This window comes from Lichenostomus cassidix, chromosome 17, assembly GCF_008360975.1.
Source record: "Lichenostomus cassidix isolate B80296 chromosome 17, HeHo_3.0, whole genome shotgun sequence".
NCBI classification, from domain to species: Eukaryota; Metazoa; Chordata; class Aves; order Passeriformes; family Meliphagidae; genus Lichenostomus; species Lichenostomus cassidix.
This window is the reverse complement of record NC_139497.1, coordinates 1,274,866-1,293,000: the sequence shown is the minus strand read 5'-3', so window position 1 is coordinate 1,293,000 and position 18,135 is coordinate 1,274,866. Positions and strand designations below refer to the sequence as shown.

At 43.3% G+C, this 18,135-nt stretch overlaps 1 protein-coding gene across 5 annotated transcripts in view; it reads right to left on the bottom strand.

Annotated features, from left to right (window-relative positions):
* DENND1A (DENN domain containing 1A) overlaps positions 1 to 18,135 on the bottom strand; it is a 142,839-nt gene that overhangs the window by 80,015 nt on the left and 44,689 nt on the right. For all 5 annotated transcript variants that reach the window (XM_085076713.1, XM_085076715.1, XM_085076712.1 and 2 more), the window contains exons 6-7: positions 1,057 to 1,126; positions 469 to 549 (exon numbers count right to left, since the gene is read on the bottom strand). In XM_085076713.1, coding sequence (XP_084932839.1) covers positions 469 to 549; positions 1,057 to 1,126 — 151 coding nt within the window. The remainder of the gene's footprint in view (positions 1 to 468; positions 550 to 1,056; positions 1,127 to 18,135) is intronic.

The window sequence follows — 18,135 nt, the reverse complement described above, 5'->3', positions numbered from 1 at the left end:
CCTAAACAGAAACGCTGCTCCTCAAGAGGGATCTCCGAGGGGCTGGGGACATGTCCAGGGCCAGCTGGGACCAGCAAGGCCACACAGCTGCTCCCTGGGCACTGCCAGCCTGGGGGCAGTGAGGGGCATGAGCTGCTTGTTGCCACAAAGTGCTTGAGAAGGAGTAAAGGAAAGAGAAGGGAGACTTCCCAGGAGGGTCCACATGAACTCTCAAAGACAAAAACCCCAAAAGACTAAATTCAAAATACAATCCCATCAATAAAATCTCACATCTATAGGGATCTAAGCAATGTGCATTGCTTCATTTTCTCACAAGATATAAAAATGAAATACATTCTTTTTTGTGTGAGGTTTTTTGAGGGGGGAGAAGAAGAGAAGAGGGAACCAGAAAATGTGATGAGCAGTTAATTATATATTACATGCTTCTGATATTAAACTCCTTAGTTTACATCTCCCCCACACACTTACCACTCCAAGATGAACAGAGGTTCCTGGCTCAGGGATGGTAAGTTTATGAAATGTTTCTAGGAGCTCACTCCTCTGACTATCCTGAAATGAGAAGGAGAAACACCAAGCAATACTAAGCGGGCATTGCTGTCGCCAGGCAAATTCCGAGGCAGAAGGGCAGTGTGAGCCAGAGGATGCCAGATGGGTAAACATTGTACATTCATAAGATCAGTTCTACTTCTACTGCCCATGACAAGCAAACACGGAGCAGACTCATGGGACTCTGCAATATGGGAATTGCAGGAATGGTGGTGAACACACGTCAGGGAGTCAATAAACCCAGCATGGGTGACTGCAGGGACTTGTGTTGGATCCACAGCCACAGGCTTGGACTTCATCTTTTCCAAAAAGAAAATTAAATGCACATTTATTTTTCAGAGGCATTTGCCAAGCTGAATATGATCTTCTACATCACTGCATCATACAGAATAATAATTCACATGGTCATCTCCGACAGAGCCACTTCTTCAAACAGTTTGTTTCATCCTCTCAACCTCACTCATTTGATATTGGGATAGGAAAAGGAGGGTCAGTATTTGAGAATAATACCTGTCCTTTTGCTGAATAATCTGCCAAGACATTGAGCAGTTTATAAAAGACTTCAAACCATGGGAGGTAACTGAAAAAAAAAAAAAAAAGAAAAAGAAAAGACAGTTATTTTGGTTTTGAATCCTAATACAAGTGGACTTCTTAAATTGTATGTCAGTATCTCAGTTTTTAATTGTTTTCAAATCTCACTCCATCACTGTATTTAGCCTAGCCCTTACTTCAGTCAAATAGAAACTTCACGTTCAGTACATTTGCACACAACTTCCAAAAGAGAAGAAGAAACAAAAATAAAAGGGAAACATGCAGAAGAAATCACACCTTTTTAATTTACTTTACATCTCCATTCCATAAAGTAAGACAGCGAGGGTATTCATTTTCACTGCACCTTTGGTAGGATTCTGTGCTCTGTTTTCATGGCACAGCTCTTCATTTCAACCCCTTTTCCAACACCAGTGAGGAATTTCCTCGGCTGCGGCAAAGGCAAAGCCAGTCAGTGATGCACTCCCTGATGCTCTTTAATCACAGCTGCTTTCTGAAGCAAATGGATTCTATTTTGATATAGTTAGACAGGATTTAAAGTTTTTATAAAATATGACTACATCCTGACAGCTGTAAGGAATGGAGTGCCCTGTGGTCCCTGGCTGTGCAGCTCTGGTGATAAATGAGGTGAGAAGCTCTATATGAGACAGACAAAGTGACTGGCACTCCATCATTAGCGTTTGTTTGAAGCCTGCAAATGCTACTGTAAAATGTAAGTAGCTTATCAAAATATACTGATAAGCAACTTAACTTTTCATGTTATATGACAGTATTATCGTTTAAATTAATATGCTCTAAACATCTTTACAAAGTGTGTACTCGAATAGAGCAGAAAGACAGACAATTACCACTTTAAACAGCATTTAAGTTTGGCATTATATTGTAAACAATCCAGAAGGATTAGGTAGAAGATAAGTTTCTTTCTTTGTGTTTAGTTAAATAAACTTCAGCCGAGTTAAAAGCCATTACAGGAGTAACAAGAAATCCTCTCCAAACATATCTGCTAAGTAGAGATTAAGAACCTGGTAAACAAATCCGTGCAAGGCATCTATCAAAAGAGTTTGAGAAGACAGAAAAGCAGGAAGGCAGAAAGCTCCCTGGCAGTGGGAAACCAAAGCTGCTCTCAGGGAGGCACAATTAAAAGTTCTACTTAATCGCTCAGGGACTTTGCTGGAAAAATACATTTACAGAGTTAAAATGAGAATCTTTAAAACCATAGCTGTGTTTCTAATGTCTGTTTATCATGTCTTGCAAAAGAGGAAAACAAAAGCAGGTTCCCCCAGGATCCCACCTCCTCAGGGCCCAGGGCAGCCAGAGCAGGAACCCAGTGGGGCAACGCTGAGCCCCCAAAGCAGGGGCAGATCCTGGGTGTCCTTCAGAGCTCCCCTTATCTGTCCTGTCCTGTGCTCACTGCTGAATTTCTCTGCAGCTTCCAGGGAGTTTCCTTTATTACCATCATGTACCCAACACGACAGATCTGTAGGCTCCAGCCATGAGAATACTCCAGCCCAAACCAATTTTACATCTTTTAGTCAGCACCTAGAAAAGAGCCTCTATGATTCTAATAAAAATAGCCCAGATAAGTCTCATATTCACACAATGTCAAAACTCCAGCAAACCCTCCACACAGAAAAAGACACAGCCCTATTTCCACTACACTTGTGACTCCCTGGCTTTCCCTTCTCTCCACCAGTATCCTCTGATGAACTTAGTGTCCTTTTTTTAACATCCACTCCTCCTCGTTTTCCAAATGATGGGTTAGCATCTCACCACAACTGCTTCTTTTTCTACTTTGAGAATAACTTCCCGTGTTGAGGACAGTGTCACAGGTTGGAATCTGAGGAAATGAGCTGGTTGAAGCAGCTGAATGAGCTGAAGCAGAACTCAGCACTCCACAACACAGGGGGATCTGTGTGGCTCTTGCTCATGAGAGGGGCAAGATAAACTAAAACAAACCCTCCACAAAACTGTGTAAATTATGTGAACAAACTCATTTCAGTTTTCACCTCCCTCCACTGTCACTGCACAATTCAGGATTCTCTCAACCCAAAATTTCTGTATACATTAGAAAGCTAATTTATCCTGCCATCTTCAATACTTTTACTTCATCACTTATTCCATGTGTTGACTACTCAAGAATAAAACAAGTCCTACTTTTATTAGACCAAACTGTGACCAGTTAAAGTTGAAAAACACCTTTAAAATCCCCCAAGAAATATAGTTATCTGAATTTGTTTCTAGATGTCTGCCAAAAGGAAAAAAGAAAAAAAATATTTTTTTTTTCTTATAAAATGCAAATCCTCAAGGCAGCCTTTAAACACCCCTCCAAAGAAACAGAGGCTGAATTTATAACCCAAAATTTTCTGTACCGCGTGGACCTTAAGTAGCACAACTGGTAGCACTACTGAAGATTTATGGCTTATGACTTGCTCATATTTAATTTGTAACCAAACACTTCCCCTTCCTCTTAGCTACCTCAGAACTTTTGATTAACTCTTGTTTTCACAGGTCAGAGGTTAAGCAAAGGAAGGGAAGCTCTCTGCAGTGAGATTGCCCAGAGCAGCAGAGCAGCAGAGCAGCCCCTGCCAGCAACACCAACCCAGCCAGGGACAGGGCAGCATCCAGGGGAGCTGAAGTTCAAAGGCTCCAATGAGCATAAATCAGATTGGGGTTGAACAGTAAACAAAAGGGCAATCTGAAATTTCAGGGTTTTTTTAGCTTTACCCCCGTTTTCAGTTTCCTCACTGTGATAGTGACAGATTTGCCACAAGCCCTGAGAACGAAACCAAAGCCCCATCAGCTGGGGCTCCTCAGAGCTGAGATGGGTGAGCAATTCTGCTCTCTGAGCCTGCGGGTGCCACACAGTCCCTGCAGCACAGGCAGCCCTGCTGAGGAGCACTGCCCGAGCCAGGAAAGCTGCTCCTGCCCCAGCCAGGCCTGCCCAAGCTCCCTGCACAGTGCTGCATTCACTAACTCATGTGTCAGCACCTTCTTAGTACTCCTGGAAAGCACAAAACATCATTACTTACATGTGTCACAGCAATCAGGGCAGGCAGAGCCCTGAGACAACAGCACTGAGCTGCTGGGGAAACACAAAGGGCTCCAAACTGTGGGGTTTAAACAGAGGTGAAAACCCAACAACGGAGGGCCAGGCTCAGCCAACAGCAAAGGGACAAAAAGGAGCAAATCAGCATGAAAAGGAGCCCAGCCATGGCCGTGGGGCTCTGGGCTTTGCCTCCCCCAGGACATTCACTGAAATGAGCACCTGAAGCTGAGCCAGGTCAAACAGTACCTCTGGATAAAGACCACAAAGACCACAACACACACCAAAAATGGATGCCTCATTTTAATCTGTTTCTATCCCAAGTCAGAAGATGCAACAACACAGAATAGCACAGGGGAAATCTCTAAGAAGATCTACACTGGCATCCAGTTGATTTCTTGATCAAGGAAAAGATGCTTTCCTCAGGAAAAAACAGCTGTTTCTTATCCAGTTCTGAAGCATTACTAATGAAGAGAGGGTTTGATAATAAATGTCCTTTCTTTAGATGTGAAAATTCCACCATTATAATTTCTTTTGATATTTTCGAGCACTCATTAGGATGAAGGAGAGTCATAAGTTACAGCATGTACCTCTCCACATCCTGCAGCCATCCCACAGACATCATGTCCATCCAGAGGCAAGGGCAGAGGGGGCTGGGCAAACACCAAACACACTGTGGAACCAGGAATTTACCTACTGTGAGAAAGGTAAATCTCCAGTGAAGTCAACTTTAAAAGGCAGAGATTTTCCACTGTTATTTTTAGCAGGCAATCAGGAAGGAGGAAGCAATAGCAAGATAACCAATCTGTGAGCACAGAAATCATCAAAACCAACTCCCATGGAGCACTAAATGGTTTGAGAACCTCACCAGCAAAAATGCTCCATATTCCAGTGCAGCAGCAGCAAACCCCAGTGGCAAGGGGGACCTTTTCAAATGATTTATGAAGGTTTGCCAATTGCCATAGCAACTGTTTATAAAACTAACTTTTAACATTGCCACCTCCAACATTCCATGTTCCTGGTGTGCTGACACCGTGAAAAAGCAGAGCCAACCCTTGTGGAAAGGTACCTGTGGTACCTTTGGTTTCCTCTGGACCTGTGAAGTCCTACCTTGGTTCACACAATCCCAGGAGCACTGGAGCAGCTCCTAGGCTGTGCACACGCTGAGCTGCACTCAGGTACAGCTCTCATTTGAAATTAGTGGCCTCAGTAAGGAGTCTGACATCAACACATTTCATGCAGCACCTCCTCCTAGACTGAGTTGCAAGCACTCATAACTTTTACTCCCTCCATTCACACAGATCAGAAGTGGAATTTTTAACATGTATTTATTTATAACACATACTATATATATTTTGATAACAGCATAACCAACTGCCATCTCCCTTGCAAAACAGAACAGTCATTTCCATTTTGCAGATGGGCACACTTCTCTGTGGTGACAGGCTTACAAAATCTGTCTGTATTAGCCAGGATTGGTTTCAAGGAGTTCCCAAATCTTGACCTTTTGCTCATCACAATAACCAACAGTGACCGAGAATACAGAATGCAATCATGACCTCAGTTATTATATGAACTATAGATGCACCATCACTAACTTCACCAGAAATCCCTGACTGACAAAGTGTAAGGAAGAGGAAATTCAGGCCAAATGCTTCTTCTGCCAGCACGACTCATGCATGTGCCACTAAAACACCCAGTGCTTCAGTTCATGGACTCTGAAGAACAGACAGTAACAAATAAAAGTGACCAGGTCCTTGGCTGTGGCAGTGATGTCACCGTGGAGCCCAGCAGGGTCACAGTCTGTGCCACAGGGGCACCTGCACCTCTCCCTGAGTCCCCTCCACACAACAGCACTGCAACCAATGGGGAAACTCCAGCATGGCAATGAGAGTTTAAAATCCCAAGATTCAGCAAATTGAGCAAAAGAGATGGAGTTGCTTATTATTATTGTTGTTATTGTTATTATTGCCACTACTACTACTGCCATTTTTAATTTCCATGTATGAACCCAATGAAGGTTCCTGGTGAAGCAGAACATATCTTCTGACTCATAGTGCCTGTCAATTCCTGCAGGACAAATGACAAATCCTCAGCAGGAACTCAGAAGGATCCTTGTGGATAATCCCAACATAGCGTTTGAAAAAATGCAAGGATGGAAAATAGATCAAAAATTATTCCAGTCTCTTGGTGACTTGTTATCTTAAGACTTCTTGCCTTTAAAGATAAAACTCTGCAATTTATACTTAAACCCAATATTGCCTCTTTCCATCCTCCTATACCTGGCAACCAGTGATTCTCCCCCCAGACAGCATTATTCCTCACCATGGAATCATGTTCTATTTTAAGTTAATAATGGTGATTTCATGTTCTAATGATGAACTAAGTTATGTTTGCCAAGTCACAATGTTCTTTAGGGGTTCTACACAAACATGAATTTAAATAGCAAAAACACATCATCAAAACACTTTCTTTCCCTTCATTAGAAGTATTCATTTCCCTTTTTAATTATTTCTACATTTCACCTTAATTTTTAACAGTTAAGATGAAGTAAACTGACATCAAACTACAAAATTTTAAAACTAATCCCTTTTCTCTGCTCAAGAGAGGGATGAATCTCCACATGATATTATTTTCCTCGCAGAAATACACTATTAAAATCTTTTCCCCACCTTCTTCCGCCACCCAGTGTTCCCAGCATCTTTACAAAATGCATTTGAAAGAACCAAGGCATCCCTAGGCTCATTTGGGAATTTCGGCAGGCTAAATTCCCAGTGCAGCCAATTCTCTGTTCCAGTGTCTCCCTTCCACCTCATGGACCTCAGTGCCACATTATTCTCTGCTCTAGACTCAGTCTATTGACACCTTCTCACACTTACAAGCTCAAGCACAGACACCCCAAATCTCCATAGCAACCCCTGTGCATGTGGATGAGATGCAGCCTTACCTTCACCGGAGCAGCCAACAGCCTCCTTTGAACATCAGCTTTTTATTTATTTATTTCAGGTTTGTCTGTGCATCAGACCTGCCCCACCATAAGTGCCCTGCCAGTGCACAAAGCCAGCTGCACCCCTGCCCCTTCTTGCTCCCACAGGACTTCTTCTCTTCTTGCATTTTCCTCAATTTTGTAATAAACTTCCTTTTGATTATTACCCATGAGTGATCCTTCCATGATTCGGTTGAAAATTATGCTGCTTAAGCATGACTCATGTACATATTTTAGAAGTACTAAACCCCATAGAACTGGATCTCATTTTATGGAGCATCTTAATATATGTGTCAACAGCAGGTGCTTACTTTGCTGACTTGCCACTGTGTATTACCAATAAAAGTCCATTAAACCATTCCCTTTCCTGTCTCCTAGGCAGTGTGACTGTGTCTGAGCAGTTACAGCAAGTCTCCCTTGCACAAAGCCTCCCAAGTTCCCTAAATGCCAGCACTGAGCCCAGCCCTTCCCAAAGGACTCTGGAGCTGCAGCTCACAAAGGAGCTCAAGAGAGCTGAATTACCCCAGAACAACACGGAGCCAGAAAACTGTAACCAAGAGATTTATGATGTAACAATTTCACATTTTAGTCAAGCAGAGAAGTGCCAGGGCAGCTTGAGATGCCCATTCCGAGGGGCTTTTGTTCCTGCACTGACATCTAACTGGGACATGGCAATGGGAGCGGCAGGCTGAGTGGGACAAAGCTGTCACCCTTCCCCAGGCTCTTTGTGGTCACTCTAAAACCTTGGGGGAGAAAAGAGTCCAGTGCAGCTGCGCTGTGGAATTTCTGTAAATAGAAGGAATTCAGAGGAGTTTACCACGACAGAGTGTGGCACCGTGCAGCACCTACAGCCACCTCCTGGCCTCTCGTGGGTGTGCAGAGAAGGGACAAAACAACTTCATTTTACAGTCTGAAAAATTAACAGTATTTTCACAAAAAACATGCCTTGGACTTTCACTGAAAAACATTTTCATCCGAAGGCAATGGGTTTTAGGTGCCTGAAGCACTACGTTCCCTTTAACACCAACAGAAACACATCGACCAACCATTGTACTCGGCCAGGGTAAAATGCTCTAAATAGCAAACAAGAAGAAGGTAGAGAACAGCCCCAAACTGAGAAAAGTTACAGATGACGGTGGCTCTAAATTATCTGGGCTTAAAAAAAATTGGTTATGAAGGAGTTAGAGCAGTTTGGCACAAGAAGCTTGATTTTAAAAAGCAGGATGCACTAGACAGCATGAGAGCCTCAAGATCCTCGCCAAAGTGACAATACAGAGAGAGGATTCCAAAGGCTTAGCTTGTCAAGGAATCTCACTTCTCAAACCATGTTTAAAAGCACACATGAAAGTGCTGGAAGAGAGAATTCTAGATGTGGCAGACAATCAGAGATCCCACTAGGTTTGAGACATCTGGCATCAGTTGAAATCCATCACATTTCATTTGGGGATCAAAGCCTGCTGTTAAGTCTATCACAGGTTGAAATAGTAGATCCTGAACAGCCTTTTCATCCCAATGCAAATTAACCCTTTTTCCTTGACCAGAGAAACAGCTCCTTTTCATTACTGACTCCAATCATATGTGCTTGTCAAGCTATGCCCTCTAGTAGTAAGTTTCAGCTGAAATTTCAGTAGAATTGTGAACTTTTTATTATAAATCAAAAGTGCTGCCTCCCAGTCTCCAGGCCCTGAGCTCTGGCACATGCTGCAGGGAGCTCCAAAGCCACTCTGGGACAGAGTTTGTGTTGCCATCTGTAACACAGATAAATTCCTGAAGGGAAGAAAGATTTTACACACCTCTGTGTTCAGGAGCCCCACTGCACAGCAGCCAGCTGTGCTCGGCTGCTAAAGGGATTTGCCATACATTGAGAAGTCGCAGCTGAGCATCAGGTGTGTATCTGTGATCCCTGTGTGTGAGTTCAGGAGACACAATGGTGATTCCTTGCATCTTGGTAAATTAACTACAGACAACATTGGGGTAGGGAGTAAGGATATTTCAGTAACAGATGAGAAATCATTTACATGTACCCCTCTTCTGCATTTCCCAAACCAGTTGTGCTCCCTATTGCAAAGAAACAAAGTTAAGTGAAGCAAGGGCTTTTACAGCTCCCTTCACAGGGAGGGAGCTTCATCACAGGGAAGAAATACTCACATGCTCAGAGGGAGTACACATGGCTCCTAATAATAAGCAAAGTTGGTAGGAAGTCACAAAAGTTAAACTCAAATGCAAGCAGAGCTGAAAGAGCCAAGTGAAAAATTCATGATTATGTCAGTGCTGTGGTACTTGCAACTGATAATTTGAGAATGCAAGGAGCTGGGCCAGGCATGCAAAAATCACCTTACAGCAAACAGGCACTTGCAGAGCAAGATGTCAACACAGTCCTTGAGTGGAAGGCCACAAAGATCAAGTCAGAGTCTGACATTTGAGTAAAGATTATTTATGACCACAGTGTACAATGGTTTAGGACTCACAGCAAACATTCAGATGTAAAAATAAGCATACAAAATTATAGTGCTTGACTCTTCACCTGCAGAAACACCACTGATCAACATATCCACAGAATTCCTGAAAATGTGACACATAAATTAACAGGAAAGTTTTTCAGGCCCATTTCCTGGTCAGCAAGCAAAATTTTTATTTATGATATTTCTTGTCTAACCATCAGCTTAAGCAAATGATTAAAACAGGAAATTGCCCACAATCAGTTTATTCTCTGTATACTCAAACACTAATAAACGTTAAAACACACTGAGGAAAGTTATTGCAGGTGATGCTTGCTCTGTGTGGAGGAAGATCTGTCCCTTATCAAGCATGTTCATAAACAGCCAGGGTTACAAATGAGGGGTTTTATTTGGGCTCCCTGCACAGCCCAGGGAACTCTGCCTCTAGGAAGCCACACAAAGCCTCTCTCCTGTGATTACAGAGTGCCTGGATCTCGGTTTCTATTGGAACAATATGCACAAGTTACTCAAGCAGCTTTTCTCAGCAGTTCCACCTCTGGAGCAGCCCTGGAGTCTCCAATTACCTCTGCATAACCCGAGGGCTCTGCCACAGCTCCAGTTTTGAAGGAGGAAGTTGCCATGTAATCTCATTGGGAATGTTGTACACATCTGTCAGCAGGGACAGGATGCTCTCACTCCTGACAGATGCATTTGTAAGCCTTCAGACAGCAACCCAAAAGTGATCCATTTGTGGAAGAGAGGATCTATCCATCTTGTACTTTAACTACTTCCTCCCTACCTTTTTGATGCCAGGGAGCAGGGTTTTCCCCAAGGTGATGCACTAATTCAGTTTGTATTAGCTTTAAGATGAAGTTTCCAAGCCAGTCAGCCAGGGCCAAAGGTAATAAAAAGTGACATGATTTAATTACTTCTGTTACAGTTGTTCAGCAACGAAAGAAGGCGCAACACGAAGGCCTAATTAATTAAGTAGAATTGGTTTCTGGTCAGAAGGCAAGACCAGTGAAGTAGCTGGACTGAATGCAGAACTCTCAGCTTTATCCAATTCCACCAGTAGCGATACATTACTAACACTTGACATTTTTGTTGTGATCTTTCTCATTGATATTTTACAAAAGTGTTTTGACTTGCAATCAAGTAATTAAGCTTCAACAAAATCTGTAACAAACTTCCTTCAACACACCTTCACTATTTTTCACATTTACTAAAAGTCTTTTACAATACTATTGCCCTGGCAATGCAAAGGAAGAGGAGAAGAAAGGGGAGGAGTGTTTTTAGGGATCCTGGGTCTCAGATCTCTCATGGAAAAAAACATGAATCCTTTTGCACCCCAAAGCGTTCCCAGGAGAAGGTGACAAACTGTACACAGAAAAGCTTGCAGGGCCAGGACTGCTGGAATGCATGAAACTGCGCAAGTTCACAAATTTTCTCCAAGGATATAGACTTCAGAGACACAGAGGACTAGAAGTGTTCAGTATCACTGTACTGGAAGCAATAACTCTGCTTGTCCAGAACTGGGAGAGTTGACAAAGAGCCCAGCCCTGGAAGCAGCTCCCTCTGGAAAGCATGGCTGCAGTTCTGTGGGCTCAGAACATCCCTGACAGTGCAAGGCCCCAAACCTGTTGCTGCATGTCCTGGAGCATTTCCATAGTCACATTCCTCTCCCTGTCCAGCCCTGCTCCAGCATCCCTTGTTCCTGCTGGCTCCAGCCCCACAGGCTGCTTCAGCCCTGGCAGTGTGAGGAGGCTGAGGCTGCAAGTGCTGCACCCCCGGCTCAGGACCAACAGAAAACAAGGAAAAGCAAGAGTGGAACACACTCCAAGTTTAACTGAAATGCACATTTCTCTGTGCCAGAGCTCAAACTCCAGAGCTCCAAGGCTTCTCCTTGTTGCACCAGCAGTGTGGAGCAAACCCCTGCAGCCACACGGCAGCAGAGCCCATCAGTGCAGGTTCTAGAGCGAGATTTGGAAGCATTTGCACAATTACGTTGCTCATAATTCAAACTCTGTTTTGTGTCTGTCATTATAGGTCATTGTTGGCCAGATGGAAAATATTAAGGAAAAGGGATTGCAACTAAATCAATCGGCTGTAGAGTGCTGCCAAAAGGCCCCAGGCTAACTACAAGCAGATTTGCAGGCAGGCTCTGCTCCGTCACAAGCCGGGATCTGGCACATCCTCTGCCCTGCCGAACAGCAGGAGGGCACGGGGCCAGCTGAGAGCAGCTACTGTGCCAAACAGACTGTGCAGCCCTTGCTGCTTGAATGCTTCCACAGAAAGGCAGAATCGATGGGCTCTCTGTAAACAACTCCCTGTACTTTCTGGCTGCTGCTAACTCACAAGTGGGATAACTTCATCCCACTACAAAATTAATGCAAGTGCACAGCTCAGCCTTGGTACCAAAATCAACATGGAAATAAATAAACACCAGTGATAAAGGATAACACTTCAACTAAGAACAATGATGTGTACATGCACATACATAGTGGAAGACAAAATCAGCATCTTTTCTCCAGTGCAAAGCACCATATGGATATTCTTTGCAACCTGTGATTTACAAGTAGGGAGAGACTTAAGTTTGACTGTTGAAAATTTGACTTTTAATACTTATTTCTAAAATCAATACTTCCCAGGACATACCATTTTTTTGTAGAGCTCATGGCCACACTTATCAATGAGCAGGTCCAGTTTATCCAGGAAGTTCTGCAGGAAAGAATATCTTCCCCATATCACCCAAGTAACCTCTTAATCTCTCAGCATTTGAGTGCAGCCAGCCATGCCTGCAGGTAAAACTTCGAGCTTGCTGGATGGACATAAATAATTTCTGTTTCTAGTTTCTAGTAAGAGAAAAAATGATAGAAACAGAGGGGAACTTCTGGTTCAAATATCATCACCAGCTGATCACACACAGCAAACCTTCTGCAGCAGTGACGTCACATCCCCTACTCCAGCCATAAGGCATTATTAGCATATTTAAATTATTTTTATCATCTTATTGAAAGATACTTGAGCAAGAGAAGACACTAAGCCTTATAGTCTTTCTGAAAGAAATCTCTAGAGTCTACAAAAAGCTTAATGGCAGAGATGAAAATGGAAGATAACAAATGAAGAGATGCAATACAAAATTCTATTCTTCTTTCCCTGGAACAGTAATTTCAAATTGCTCATTTCTATCTTGTAAAACTTGTAAAGACAATAAAGGAAAAACCACAGGAAGTTTGGAAAAGTCATACTGGAGACAGTGTATCAGGAAGAAGAAACACAAAGCAGATAGCTAAATTTAATTGATGTCAAGCTCCCTCTTCACTAGGTTCATCACTTTTCCACATATATTCTGACAAGCAACTGAATATAAAAGCCAGTGTCTGTTTAAGCGAATCAGCAGGGGTAAAAACCCTAAACTTTTGAGATGTAAACTGTTTTATAAACATGTCAAGTTAAGGCAGAATGCCTGCAGCACCCGGAGCCCCTCTGGCCCTGCACACGCACTCGGGGCGTTCGCACATTTTCTGAGCCACTTCAGCTCAATTTCCTGTCACCCAGCACAGAAAGTCGCCCTGGTTTGCTACAGTTACAGCTTGTAAGAAACTCCAGTTTCTGTCAAAGAAGGTCAGGCTGCAGCTCCGAGGCCTGCCTGCCCTCTTTTCTTTTCTCTGTAAGGCCCATGCAAAGGAACTGAGGCATCTCTGCTCTCCAGCTCTCACTGACAGTCAGTGCGAGTGCTGAAGCCACTGCTAAAAAAATAATAATGGGAAAAAATCTATGAAGGCGTCAGAGGCTCAACAGCAACATTTTTATTAGTAACAATTCTGTTGTAGCGTTGAATTGGAGATCCAATTTCCCATGATTTATACATGTATTTTGTGGCCTTTGCCATGTCTAACAGAAGCAGTTTGCCATTTGCTTTCATCTCCCAAGCATTTTAAGTAGAACAGGGATTGCAGGGTCGATACACCTCCAGGACCAAACAGCCTGTCCAAAAAGTGTTCCAAGCATTTCCAGCCATTACCAAACACCTTCTGCAAGGCTTCAAAGTACCATATAGATACATATAGAAGCAAAACATTGATTTCACTTATTATCATTTTATTCAACATACAACTATAGTAAATCCTCAGAAAATAAAGCCTGGACTTTTTTTCCTACATAATTAGAATGTAACATGTCTAACTTTGTGTCTACCCAGAAATCTAACAGTGAAAAGGGGAAGGAAAGAAATCAAGTTAAAGAGATACATATGGAGAGAGAGATGGAGGGGGTTTTTTGTTGGTTTTTTTTTAAGGCTGTCTCTGCCCAGGGGTTATATACAGTCACTGATCGCAGCTTTGACTCATAATTACAATTTTAAACTAGCAAAAGAAATTCTTCCTCTGTTGTAGGACAGCCCAGTTTCATTGTCAGTTCTCTTCCCCTCCTTCCAAATAAGTGTATTATATATGAACTTATTTTAAATAGTAATTATAATAGTAATCTCACATCACAGTTGAGAAACAACAGAAAATGTCATGGTAAATAAATGAACTCACTGATGGGGTGGTGAAAAAGTACAATTTAAGGCAGGTGAGCCTTTGTGCAGCCAAATACTGAATCCCACTGCAGAATCAGTTGAAGACACACAGAACCCAGCAAGTGGAAAAACTTGTAAAGAAGTGCATGCACATAAAAGAGGTTTTGTAAATTTAACCCCTTCATATTTTGACAATGAGGTTTCTCAAAGTGCAATGCAGCCCCATTTTACGATAACGTCCAAATTCTAAAATCAAAACGCATTCTCTCCCTCAGGCGTCAATATTTTTCCGTGGCTTTTGGCCAAATCAATGAAAAGGGAAGATTCTAGAAGATAACAAGAAATTGGTATGCAGCAAGCCCCAGCAGAAGGCTGTCTCCTCGCCCAGAGGCAGCAGGCAGTGGGGCTGGGCTGGGGCAGGGCTGCAGGGCAGTGCAGCCCCCGGAGCTGTCTGGCCCATGGTCACAGCCCTGCCAGTTGGCACAGCCGGGCCAGGAAGCTGTCAGTTCCAATCAGGACCCAGCCCTGCAGCCTTATTAAAGAAGTCTTGCTGGTTAAGGGGCGGCCACTGTTTCCAAAGCATGGGAAAAAAAAAGGGGGGGAGGAAAAAAAAAAAAGGAAAAAAAAGGGCTCTGCTTTCCTTAGATTTGAGCTGGCAACTTTCACTGACTGGAGTTTTCAAGGAGCTATGAATGAGCCTAACAAAGGAGTTCTGTGGCCAGTTTCTGGCTGAAATCCATGTCAACAGTTTTTAAGGTCACAGGTCACACTAACTAACATTTATTCCCAGCAGACCCCGCTCTAAACACAAGCTGTAAGTAGTACAAATTTGGAATTTTTCTGTAATCCCTTGAGATATTCCTGATCCTTCCACATGTTTCTGCTCAATTAAAAACAATTCTCACTTTGCACCACAAGAGAGGCCCCTGCTCAGAAATCTTATTCTGTCCTAAGAATAAATGGACAAAGACTGCAATCAAAGGGAAGGGAAGGGGGGAGGAGAGGAACTCACAACAAATCACACCAAAAACCTCAAATAACTCCATACAGAATCACATTCAGTTAGTTACATTTTCTGCCATCTGTCACAAACTATTATGGATTCATTTCTTTTTATCTTAGAAAAAGAGCGGTGCAGAGCTCAGCTATTTTGGCCAAGAGGGATTTCCACACAAATGTTTCTGCATTTCACTTCAAAAGAATTATTTCAGTTTGGGTACAAAACCTGAATACCCACCGAAAACTTCAAATTCAGTAAAAGTGAAATCAGAGTTGCACACGGGATCTTTGCAAACCAGTAACTTTGCCCGGGAAGTTTGTGAACCAAAGCAAAACTACACAAAGTTGGGTTTGGTTTTGTTTTCTTTTTCAATAAAAGATCAGAGCTCTTCACTAAATCCAGAACTATCTACACTGGTCTCCATCAAAAGCCCATGCAGAATCTGATGCGAAGTTAGAGTGGAACAATAAAAGTTCAGCCTCTTAATGTATATCCATTAGGATTTATCCCACTGCAGCTGAAATCCTGAAATTCTTAAATAGTGTCTTAAAAAGAAAAGATATTTGGGTGTGAAATTTTTTCTAAGCTATTAAAATTCCCAAATCAGAACTCAGAATGTCCTGATGACAGGACATCAGCTCTTACTCTACTGTAAAGAAAATAATTCAAAAGCACATTTTAAGTTTTGTACCATATTGCATTGAAAAAGGAAGTCTGGAATTCCAGTCTCCCTGGGAGATGTTGGTGTGTGCCACAAGAGCCTTGGGGGTCTGGGGTTCACCTGGGCCCAGACCCCAAACCCAGCAGGGTCTGGGACTCAGCAGGGCTCACTGCAACCCCTCCACCAGGCTCTGTCCCTCACCTGGCTCACCCCAAATCCTCTGGGGAGGCTCTGTCCCTCACCTGGCTCACCCCATACCCTCCCTCCAGGCTCTGTCCCTCACCTGGCTCACCCCAAACCCTCCCTCCAGGCTCTGTCCCTCACCTGGCTCACCCCAAACCCTCCTTCCAGGCTCTGTCCCTCACCTGGCCCTACCTGCGCCCCCGCGCGCCCTCTGCTGGCGCCGCCGCCGCAGCGCAGCCGCTCAGGGTCACCCCAGCCAGACCTGCAGCTTCACCTCGAGCGACAAAATCGGCGCAGGGCAAAGGAACTCGAAGAAGAGAGGCAGGTTCGACATTGAATTTAGTGGTTCTGCTTTAAAGACAACCAAGGGACACCCGGAAAAGCAGGTTTTAAGGTTATCAGAGAGTTCATCAATCTGTGTAAGCTACTACAGCAGGAAAAAATCTATGGTAACTACCTCAAAAGTGGATTTCTAAGCAGTATTGGGTAAAATAGTCAAAGCAGTTCCCTGTCAAATGGAATTGCCTTTCTGCTGGCCACAGGATAACCCCACTGCTACTGAACTCCAAGAGGCGCCTCACTGTGCTCTGCATCCACAGGGAAAAGTCTCTGGGTCACTGCAAAGCTCAAGGCCAAACCCTGACTTCTGGCCCCCAAGTACTGTGTCAGCTTCCAAGTCTGTTTCCAGAATGCTGCAGAAATTTTTTAAGCACTCTCTGAGTGAAAAGAATTTCCTTTTTCTGCTGCTCCTCTTCAATAACTAATCTAAACATATGATGATTTTCCACCTCCAAACCATTTTACCATGGTCAGTCCTAGAAAATCCTTGATAAGCATGTGAATACCATCTCTAGTAATAAACACCACCACTTAATTCTTATACTATTGCTGAGCATAGCAAGGAATACTTGAAACTTGCTGCCATCCAATCTGTACTTTAAAAACAATTAAACAAACATTCTTTTCATCCCCATTTGCTTTCACTTATCATTCTCACATTCTTCAGCATGTTTTTCTCCATCCATTTACAATGCACCATCCTTTAATACATAAAGGACACTGAGAAGATTCACATCAATAATGGGAGCTGTAGTCCTGGGAATAGAGGAAGTGATTTCATGTAAGCTGATTTACACTCTTTATTATCCTCTAAAACTTGCATAAACTTGCATTAATGATGAACTTTCTTTTTCTCATCAGTGCACAGGGGAAAGAGGCAACAGGAAGGAAGCAAAGAGTCCCAATTCAGGCACTGTGGTTGGTTTTTTTTTGGTTATGAGTTGAAGCAGAAGGCATTTAACTACAACAGAACTCCTCCATTTCTTCTTGGCACTCACTCAACATAAGGGAGCTGACAGCAAAGAACTCTTATCCAGGAGGGATCAGAAGGGACCCACACTATTCCTCATTCAGATTTTCTTTTTAAAACTGTGTTTCTCCTTTAATTTGACATTAATCAGGCTAAGTTACCTTCTGTAAGCAGACACTGCCCACGTGAGACTCAGGGAATCAGCACCCCACTGTACAGGGGAGCAGCTCTGTGGGAAGAGCTGGGAAACACCTTCCTGCTTGCAGGATTCAGTCCATGCTGCTGGACTGCCAGAGCTAATAATAACTGAAGTGTCTGCTAGGGAAAAGACAGAATGAAAGAAGATACCAAGCGAACACCTGTCACTCTGCCTCCCACTCAATTAATTAGGAGTTTTGTTAGATCTCACAACAACTTCTCCAAATATTAAGCTCCCATTCCGTAACACTGTGTGCAGCCCCCTGCAAGGAGAGGTGACGTTGTATTTTGCAATGTCCCCTGGGAATGCTTCAGAGGGCACATGCAGTCAGACACACCCAGGGTGACACTCTCAGGTGCCCCACATGGCACTCAAAGGACAAAGAGAAGCTCCTCTGTCCTCACACTGGTTGTGTCCTGTGCAAAGCCAGCCAGGGATGGTCCTGACAGATGTTTCCAGCTGCTCACAGAGCAAAGTGTCCTCATTTGTGAGGCTTCAGCCCCAACTGTGCTGTCACCTCCCTGGCTGTCCAGAGGTGACTCTGGGCTGGCTTTACCTGGGCCACTGCTCCTAAACTGCCCATTCCTCATAAACACATGAAAAGCAGAAAGCAGAAGACAGGCAATTCTTAAATTTGTTTAAAGGAAGACAGACCAGATACCATATAAAAATCTTTGATCCATGGAAGTTGTTAACGGA